Here is a 10,602-nt window from a genome sequence, read left to right on the forward strand (position 1 = left end):
GCTCAGGAGATTTGCAAGGTAATGGACCCTTTTCTTTCCTCTCTCTTAAAGTTACAGTGACCATTTTGGCTCCTTTTGAGCTTTGCAATTGAGAGACAAAGAAATCTTTAAAATATCATAGGCTCCACCTCTGGGAGCCCCCCCCCCCCCGTTTCCGGGCCTGATCACCCCGGCAACCAAGTGGGGTGCCCTCTCTTGGAGATTGACTCATTACCTGATTGATGGCAGTGATTTTTAAAACAATAGGTGTGAAGGCTCTGTGTCTGTGTGTCTAAATGTGTGTGATATTTTTACCCCTGGGTGATACGGCCAAAACTAAGAGCTCTGTTTAATTGGCTTAAAGTAAGCGCTTACATAAATTCTAAATACAATAGAAATTAACCCACTGTCTTTTAAGATGATATGGATTAATCTTTGGTTAATGAAAATTTAAGTTTGTTGGTTTGATTGAAATGTTTGGATATGTCCTCCAGAGTTAGCACTGCATATGCAAATATGCAGCCTAGGTTTCCTAGTCAAATAAGTTCATATTGTCTGTTAGAAATTTGTCAGCATGATAACTTTAAATGATAGCTGTTTGTCTAATGTCTCAAAGTCTTTGTGGGTAATCTAAACATCATTATTGGGAACAAATGGTTTCTAACTCTACCTAAAAGACAAATCTTTTTGTTAAAATAATGACTGAGGTCACTCTTAAGATTTTCTTGACTGTTTCTATTGTCAGTGGATGTTTGAATGGATACCTGAGCATTATTTCACAGTACGCATTGTTTGAACAAGTGTTTTAAAAAAGAACTATGACTTACAGCAATTTGTAAACAAAATTGAAACATTTGTATTTTCCTCCCTATCTGAGCCCCCTAAAACAACAATTGGAAAAATTACAAGGAGGAGAGCTCAAATATAGCTCTCCCCGTCTTTTACTAAGTCATGCTCTGTTTGTGATAAATTTTCTCAATTTAGACTTTCATGGTGAGTCACCTATGATGAGACATTGGAATGATAATAAACAAAAAATTTTACCACAGGTCAAATGGAAGGACCTGCTTACAGGACAGTGGAAAGGTCCTGATATTCTCTTAACTATCGGTCGAGGATATGCTTGCATATTTCCACAGGACGCTTCATCTCCTTGGTGGATTCCTGATCGTCTGATTCGACATGTACCGCAAGCAGCCTCTGCCCCCACCTCCACCAAGGCAGATGAGCCCCAGCTTCCGAGTCAAGATAGATGATGAATCTCCCCCAGTAGCCCAGATGAGACGACTTTCACTCCGCGAGAAACCTTCTAAACGTTTGGCTCCCCGTCCGCACTCGCCTCCGCCCTCCTATTCTTTCTACTGACTCTGGCAAAATTCAACCACACTTGTGCCAGGCCATAGCCGCTTTACAGAATGTTGTACTGATTAGACCAACAGGATCACAGTTGGATAAGGTTAAGGCCTGTGTCCTGGCCCCTTATGTTTTCTTGGCCTTTCCTGTACACAGTTTTGCTATGTCTATCTCTTTTAATAATTCTCGTTATGATATGTCCTGTCCAGATTGTATTTTTAACTAATTGTTTGAGCCCTGATATAGAGGTACAAGCTGTAATCATATTGATGTGGATTAAGGCTGCCCCAGCTAGAGAAGCCCAAGGTGACCTGGCCTACATGCCAAACTATACGACCCAGTGGACTTTTTTGTATGGTATGAATTAGGACCGCCCCAGGGAGAGAAGCCCAGGGCATCCTCACCTACATGCCGATCTATATGGCCAGATTCGTATCTAAAGTTACATGACCGCACAATAACCAGACCGCATCTGCACTGAAATCATTTAATGACTTTTTACATCATCTTTTCTTTTTTCCAGTAAAAATAAGTCACCTACCCATGCCTTATAAAATTAGCCCTAACCCTCAACTCAGGGCATCAGCAGGAGCTCTGACTGCCCATGGGTCCTGTCCCCCTGCAGCAGCAGCAGGAGCTCTGACCGCCCGTGGGTCCTGTTGCCATGCACCAGCTCTGCCTGCCCATGGGTCCTGTCCGCATGCCAGCGGGGGCAGCAGCAGCTGCTCTGCCTGCCCATGGGCCCTGTCCCCATGCCAGCGGGGGCAGCAGAAGTGGTGGCAGCAGAAGCTCTGACTGCCCATGGGTCCTGTCCCCATGCTATTCCACACTATTCTCTAAATAAAAGAGCTCTACTGCCAGATCTTGAGAGTCTAAGAAATCTTTCTTTCGACTCCTCGGCTCACCAACCCCGCATCATTTCTGGTGGCCCGTACGGGGACTTGCTTCATCGGCTTGTGAGTTCGAGTTCTGGTAAGTGCCCTTTTCTTCCCTGTGCCTTTCTCTTTTTCAAGGATGGATCTAAATTCACTTCTCCATCGGGAACTTTCTTGGACGGCTGTATGAATCCACGTTTGCTGCCCATGGCTACTCTATGGGGCAAACTGTGGCATTCAGCTTGAAGAGAATCAGTACCTTAAGCCTCAGGGTGATGGAGAATGAATTAATCCATTCCTTCCTGACTCTATCTCTAATAGACAAATTTTACGTGGGCGCGGGTCGGCCACTTAAGTCATTAGGACGGCGGCCAATCTCCAAGACTCCCGTGGAAGGTTTCTTTTCCTAAGGCTGGATGGGGATCCCTCCCTCTGGCACCTGACCACGCTCTGAACTGCGAGGAAAGTCCCACTCGGGACTCCAGTTCAAGGAAAGTACCAAACTCTAACCTTTGGTTGAGTATGGGAACCCCTTCTTGGGAGAATGGCTCCAGGCTGCAATTGGGTAGAATGTCCCCCAGACTGGCGGAAAATTCCTCACTGTCTTTCTCTTTCTCACTGTCTTTGTCCTTTTATCCTGGGGACCATTCACCAGGCACCTATTACTGTCAGGCAGAATAGGGAAGATGTTCAAGGGATGCCCCCATCATCCCTTGCTACAGGAACCCCAATGGGGGCATTTTTAAGGTAATGGCTCCTTTTCTCTCTCCTTTTCTCTCGGGGACCATTCACCAGGCCTATGCTGCCAGGCAGAATAGGAAAGATGTCCACCAGGCACCTGTTACTGCCAGGCATAAGGGAAGGTATACAAGGGATGCAATGCCGGGGGACGCCCCCATCACCCCTTGCTATAGGAACCCCACAGTAGGAACGACGGGTAGGACGCTGCCCTAGGTTCAGGGGGGATTTTCAAGGTAATGGACCCGTCTCTTTCATCTCTCTTCTTTTGTCTTTTTGCTTCTTAGGACCATGGGAGCCTCTAATTCCATACCTAAGGATTCACCTTTGGGTTGCCTTTTAAATAACTGGGCAAAATTTGACTTACAAGATCTAAAGAAAAAGAGACTTATCTTTTACTGTAATACTGTCTGGCCTCAATATAATCTGAATGAGGAAAAATGGCCCACGAACGGCACCCTAAGCTTTAATGCTATTCTTCAACTAGACTTATTTTGCCGCCGCCTAGGAAAATGGTCTGAAATCCCTTATATTCAAGCATTCATGGCCCTATATCAAGATCCTGAACTCAGAGCGGTTTGTCGCATGTGTCTAGCTTCCCCAACTAAAGTAGAAAAACCTACCCCTGATATATTAGATGATGACTGCCTTGTTAGACCTATTCCTAAGGCTCCTGCAGCTCCTGCCGAGTTAACCTCTCCTGTGGACTCAAAGACCAAAATGCCCCCTCCCTATGACAGGGAACCTAAAATTGAGGCCTCAATCCCCATAAGCCCTACAGGTCGTACGAGGAGTGGGACCTCTTATAATACTGGACATTTCCCCCTCCGTGAGGTAGCAAATGGGGAAATGGGGACCATTCGAGTCCATGTGCTATTTTCAATGTCTGATATGGCTCAACTTAAGACACAACTGGGTAGATATTCAGAAAATCCCTCCCAGTTTATTGATGGCTTTCAACAGCTTGTCATGATGTTTGAATTGACTTGGCAGGATATTTATATTATTCTTACTCACTGCTGCACTACCGATGAAAGAAATCGTATTTGGGCAGGAGCACGTGAATTTGCAGATGAATTACATACTAGAGACAGACATAAATGTCCAGTAGGAGGCACTGCGGTGCCAGATACAGACCCCAAATGGGATTATAGGGATGAAGAAGATCGAGGACAACGGAATCACATGGTTACTTGTTTAATAGAGGGAATGAAGAAGGGATTTACAAAGCCAGTCAATTTTGACAAACTCCGGGAAATAACTCAGGGAACAGATGAAAACCCTGCCCTTTTTCAGGGTAGATTAGCTGAAGCTATTCGAAAATACACTAATCTAGACCCTACTTCTCCAGAAGGGATTACTATTCTAAACATGTACTTCATTAGTCAATCTGCCCCAGACATACGCAGAAAACTAACTAAACTGGCCTTAGGCCCTCAAACACCTGTACAGAGACTTTTGGAGGTTGCTACTCAGGTGTTTAATGATCGGGACTTGACTCTTAAACAGGATAAGGACAGAAGGGCAAAGTTACAGGGTAAGGCACAGGCTCACATTTTAGCAGCCGCCATTGCGGATATGCCACAGAAACAGGCTAACCAGGGGCCCAAGTCTCAGACTACCAATGCCGGAGGCCCAGGTAAGTCCCCTTGTTACCGTTGCCGTCAACTTGGACACTGGAGCAAACAGTGCCCAAGGAAGCATCTTCCTCCTGGGCCTTGTCCTCTCTGCAAGCGAGAGGGACATTGAAAGCGTGATTGTCCTCGCCTCCAGAGTGAGGAGGGGCCAAGAACACACTTCCCTGCCCGGAGATGTGACCCTGAGGACTCCGCCTGAAGGGGCCCAGAGGCCAGTCCGGCTCCCATTACCATCGAACAGACTGAGCCCCGGGTTACTCTGGATGTGGAAGGTAAGCAGATCAATTTTCTTATTGATACGGGAGCCACTTACTCTGTACTTGTTTGCCACTCTGGCCCAACTCGTAAGTCCCATAAAAAAATTGTCGGAATAGAGGGTGACTCTAAGTTTTGTTACCAAACTTTTCCTTTAAGTTGCCAATATTGGACTCAGGTGTTTTCCCATACTTTCCTAGTCCTACCTACTTGCCCTACTCCACTATTAGGGCGAGACTTAATGAAAAAATTAGGAAGCCAATTTATTCTAACACGTGAGGAGGATGGCTTGTTTGTCGCTCTGTCTCCAAGCTCTGTTGTTTCCCAGATACCCTCTAATATTCCACCCCATATATGGGAAGCAGTTGATCCCCAGGTTTGGGACTTCTCTCTTCCAGGAAGAGCTATAACAGCACAGCCAGTCTCTATTACTCTGCGGGACTCTTCTCTTGTACCCCATAAGAGGCAATACCCTTTAAAGCCAGAGGCAATTGAAGGATTACAACCCCTTATATTAAAATTCCTCAGACATGGCCTCCTTAAACGATGTCAATCTCCCTATAACACTCCTATCTTGCCTGTAAAGAAGCCAAATGGAGATTATCGTTTGGTCCAGGACCTCCGCATAATTAATGAGGCCACTGTTCCCATCCACCCCATCGTGCCTAACCCATATACTATACTTTCCCAGATCCCAGAAAACTCAAATTGGTTTACAGTCCTGGATTTAAAGGATGCTTTCTTTTGTATTCCTCTGGATGAAACTTCCCAACCATTATTCGCCTTCGAATGGAAGTTTCCTAATGAAGCTCTTCCCATCCAGCTGACGTGGACAGTCCTCCCTCAAGGTTTTCGGGATAGCCCCCATTTGTTTGGAAGTGCCCTAGGCAAGGATCTGAGGGATGGCCAACTCCCTGTCGGTGGTAATACAATATGTTGATGATATTCTTATTTGTAGTCCCACAAAGGAGAATTCTGACCACAATACTGTCCTTGTCCTTAATTTCTTAGCCCAACGGGGATATCGAGTGTCCCCACAAAAGGCACAAATTTCACAACAACAAGTGTCCTATTTGGGCTATGATTTAACCCCAGGACACGGGGCACTTTCTATAAATAGGAAAAAGGCTATCCTCGAACTTGGACCACCAAAGACAAAAAAACAACTTCACACTTTCCTGGGTATGGCAGGATTCTGTCGTTTATGGCTTCCTCAGTTCGGGGTAATAGCAAAGCCTTTATATGAAGCAACCAGAGGACCTGATACAGAACCTCTGGAGTGGACACAAAAGGAAGACAAGGCCTTTCGGTCGATTCAACAGCAGCTGTCTTCCGCCCCAGCCCTGGCTCTGCCTAATGTCAACAAGCCTTTTACTCTTTATGTTACTGAAAAGCAGGGCCAGGCCCTCGGTACCCTCACCCAAAGACTAGGCCCAGAGACCCAAATTGTTGGATATTTCTCAAAGACTCTAGACTCAGTGGCTTTGGGATGGCCAGCATGCTTAAGGGCTGTAGCAGCTACAGTTCTGTTAGTTGAGGAGGCCACTAAATTAACTATGGGACAGCCTTTAACAGTCATGACTCCTCATCAGGTACAAGTCGTGTTACAAACTAAGGGACATCAATGGATGACTGGAGGACGTCTAACTAAATATCAGGCCATCCTCCTAGACACACCTGATATCATCCTTAAGGTTTGTCAGACAATTAATCCAGCAGAACTTATGCCCGGTCCTGACTACCCGCTCCAGGATTTGGAGCATACATGCTCTGAAGTCATAGAACAAGTGTACTCTGGCAGGCCTGACTGCTGGATTCCCCCATAGATAATGCAGAGGACACTTGGTTTATAGATGGCAGTAGCTTCATAGAACAGGGCATACGCAAGGCAGGCTATGCCATAGTAAACGCCTTGCACGTCATTGAAGCACAAGCCCTTCCAGCCAATACGTCTGCCCAAAAGGCTGAACTCATCGGTCTTACCCGAGCCCTTCACCTGGCGAAGGATATGGTTATTAATATTTACACTGACTCAAAATATGCCTTCTTGGTCCTACATGCACATGGGATCATATGGAAGGAAAGGGGTTTACTCAATACAAAGAACTCCCCTATCAAATACGGAGCAGAGATTTTGGCTCTTTTAAACTCTGTGCTTCTTCCTAAGCAAGTGGCTGTGGTCCATTGCCAGGGACATCAGAAGGATTTATCCCTTGAGAGCAAGGGTAATAACTTTGCTGACCGGGAAGCTAAAGGGGCAGCTAAACAAAGTACCCTTTTAAGCTTACTTCCCACTCCCCCTGCTTTGGGCCTTATTAGTCCTACTTATACAACTCAAGAAATAACCCTGGCTCAAGAAAAGGGATATACCCAGGAAACAAAACAGTCTTGGCTAATTAATGACCAGGGAAAAATTTTCATACCTAAAAGCCTTCAATGGACATTAGTTAATGGAATTCATCAGGCTACCCATTTTGGCAAACAATCATTGACTCAGCTACTTTCTAAATCCTTCGATGGCCATACTTTCCATGCCACCATTAAACAGGTCTGCCGCTCTTGTGCCACTTGTGCTCAAGTCAATCCAGAGGGGGCAGCTAGACCACCTCCTCTGTTACGGCCTATACAACGACGGGGCACCTATCCTGGGGAAGATTGGCAACTGGATTTTACCCAAATGCCTCCATGCCATGGCTACAAATATCTTTTGGTATTTGTCGATACCTTTACAGGCTGGATTGAGGCCTTCCCTTGTCGAAGCGAACAGGCAATCGAAGTAACAAAGGCCCTTTTAAGGAAGATTATCCCACGCTTTGGCTTGCCCAAGACCTTACAGAGTGATAATGGTCCCTCTTTCATAGCTCAAATAACACAACAGGTCTCTTCAGCTTTGCAAATCAAATACTATTTGCATTCGGCGTGGCATCCACAATCCTCTGGGAAAGTGGAGAAGGCAAACCATACTCTAAAACGACATCTCTCTAAGTTAAGTCTCGAGACTCAGGAAACTTGGATTACACTATTACCTATTGGCCTCCTACGGATGAGAACGGGCCCTAAGAGTAGTTTAGGGTTAAGCCCTTATGAAATCCTGTATGGAAGGCCCTTTCTATCCACCAATATAGTATTTGACTCTGATTACCACCAATTATGTCAATATTCCACTGAGGTTGGTCTGATACGAAAGGAACTAAATGACTATGTTAATAATCATTTACCTCAGCAGGAACCATTGTCTGCCGATATACCTTGCCAGGTAAATCCTGGAGATATGGTATATTTAAAAGATTTGAAAACACATTCCGACGGGTTAAGCCCAAAATGGAAAGGACCTTATCAAGTCATTCTAAGTACCCCCACAGCTGTAAAATTAAAAGATCATACTTCTTGGACTCATATTTCCCTAGTAAAACTTATGACTTCTTTTCAGGACAAAGCTGATCCAGATCCTGCTGTTCAACCGGACTACTCTTGTGAACAAACCGGTGATTTAAAACTGCTTTTTAGAACAAAATGAACCCTATCTTGATTATTTTCTTCTTATCACCTTTTGTAATGACAGACAATTTTTTTTTAAAATGGGCTCAACATTATGCTGAGCTCCGTAACCAAACCACGTGTTGGGTTTGTGGACTCTTGCCTCTGTCTGGTACTTCTGGCCTCCCCTGGTGGGTCTCACCCCTCCAGAGTACTGATTGGCATGCAATGCTTCTCTTCACTACACAATACATTTCTAGCTCTTCTCTTCTACAAGATTCATCTATCACTAATCATAATGTCTCCTTGTGGCCATCTGTCTCTGATACGTGGGAGCTCCCAGGCCACAATCAAACCTTTTCCTTCAATACTACTGCCCAAACACTAACTAGATTTGCCTTGTCACAAGTGGATCATGCACTCCTACTAATGGTCAACTCAGTCAAAAGGCCACTATATGTTGGGAACAAACCAATCACACCTGTGATACATGGCCTAATAGCACCCGACCTATGGGAAAATTCCCTGTCATATGTGTTCTCATATCATAACCTTAAAAAATACTGATTGGTTTGAGACTGACTGGGATAGACGGCCCAGCACGCGTTGGTTAGCCCCTAATGGCACTCAGTGGCTATGTGGCTCCAAATTATGGCCTTGGCTGCCACCTGGATGGATTGGACGATGCACTCTAGGCTTTGTCTGGATGCAAGGTAGAACTACATTTACTATATCTCCTCCTGCTAACCTACCCAACCTGCAACAGTGCTGGACCTGCCTTGTCTTCCACTGGTATGACCACGTTGCCTCAATTTTCCTTCCCCAGTTAGGAATCGAAAGTGTCATCTGGCCCATGGAAGCTCTAAGCAAATTTACTATGAAAGCATTAAAATGATACACAACATAGCCTTTTGCTGCTTGATTTAGAAGTGTCCCAAATGCGTAAGGCAGTCCTCCAAAACCGAATGGCACTGGATGTCTTGACAGCAGCACAGAGGGGCACTCATGCCATTATAAAAACTGAATGTTGTGTTTATATTCCTGACTACCATCAAAATATCTCTGGCTTCCTATGTGATATGAACCACCAAATTAAGTTCATGTCTGACCCTACCCTATCTCTAAACGATTGGTTTAACTCCTGGTCAGGACCAGGTTTCTAGACTACTATCAAAACCTTATTCATTGGGTTACTCATATTGCTAAATAGTATTTCCTATTATAATTTGTTGTCTGTTTCATTGTTTGTCTTCCGCATGTCAACAAAGTTTCACCTCCTGGACCACCTCTCGTCAAATGATTCTCTCGTCTCCAGAGGATCTGTACACCTTGTCAGGCTTGGACTCCACGGGTGCAGCCTTCCGGTCCACTGAACGTCCTACCTATACCTATGGCCCCATTTAGGGACAGCTCTACGACCTTGTACAGCCGGAAGTAGTTACAGAAGACTGACCGTCGTCCATATCCCCAAAAGATTTCGGGGCCAAATGGGTTCGGGGGGGTTTATGATGTGGATTAAGGCTGCCCCAGCTAGAGAAGCCCAAGGTGACCTGGCCTACATGCCAAACTATACGACCCAGTGGACTTTTTTTGTATGGTATGAATTAGGACCGCCCCAGGGAGAGAAGCCCAGGGCATCCTCACCTACATGCCGATCTATATGGCCAGATTCGTATCTAAAGTTACATGACCGCACAATAACCAGACCGCATCTGCACTGAAATCATTTAATGACTTTTTACATCATCTTTTCTTTTTTCAAGTAAAAATAAGTCACCTACCCATGTCTTATAAAATTAGCCCTAACCCTCAACTCAGGGCAGCAGCAGGAGCTCTGACCGCCCGTGGGTCCTGTTGCCACGCACCAGCTCTGCCTGCCCATGGGTCCTGTCCCCATGCTATTCCACACTATTCTCTAAATAAAAGAGCTCTACTGCCAGATCTTGAGAGTCTAAGAAATCTTTCTTTCGACTCCTCGGCTCACCGACCCCGCATCAATATTACAACAACGCCCCTGCCTCATGCTGCCTGTTCACCTGTCTGAGCCTTGGTATGATGATGCCAGCTTGCTATCGCCTAAGCAGGCCACTGACCTGTTGAACAGGCCTCATAGGTTTATTACTACATTGATCTTGAGTATTTCAGCTCTAATCACTCTCGCAGCCCCATTTACCATATCAGCTGTAGTTTTGGCTAAAGAAATACATACTGCTATATATGTAGATGAGCTCTCAAAAAATGTTACCTTGCCCTAACCACTGAAGAAATAATAGACAGAAAACTGGAGA

General features: G+C 45.3%; 2 protein-coding genes across 2 annotated transcripts; both read left to right on the forward strand.

The window, feature by feature from the left end:
• Positions 1 to 2,192: 2,192 nt before the first annotated feature.
• Positions 2,193 to 10,255, forward strand: LOC139077906 (uncharacterized). The gene is made up of 2 exons (XM_070587496.1): positions 2,193 to 2,304; positions 3,233 to 10,255. The coding sequence occupies exon 2, from the start codon at positions 3,237 to 3,239 to the stop codon at positions 4,692 to 4,694; it is 1,458 nt and encodes a 485-aa protein (XP_070443597.1). The 5' UTR covers positions 2,193 to 2,304; positions 3,233 to 3,236; the 3' UTR covers positions 4,695 to 10,255.
• LOC139077990 (uncharacterized) lies at positions 5,079 to 8,354 on the forward strand. Its single transcript, XM_070587689.1, has 3 exons — positions 5,079 to 5,760; positions 5,849 to 6,568; positions 6,664 to 8,354. Exons 1-3 carry the CDS (start codon positions 5,079 to 5,081, stop codon positions 8,352 to 8,354), a joined length of 3,093 nt encoding a protein of 1,030 aa, XP_070443790.1.
• Positions 10,256 to 10,602: the final 347 nt, after the last annotated feature.

Source organism: Equus przewalskii, chromosome 20 (assembly GCF_037783145.1).
Source record: "Equus przewalskii isolate Varuska chromosome 20, EquPr2, whole genome shotgun sequence".
Classification (NCBI taxonomy): Eukaryota; Metazoa; Chordata; class Mammalia; order Perissodactyla; family Equidae; genus Equus; species Equus przewalskii.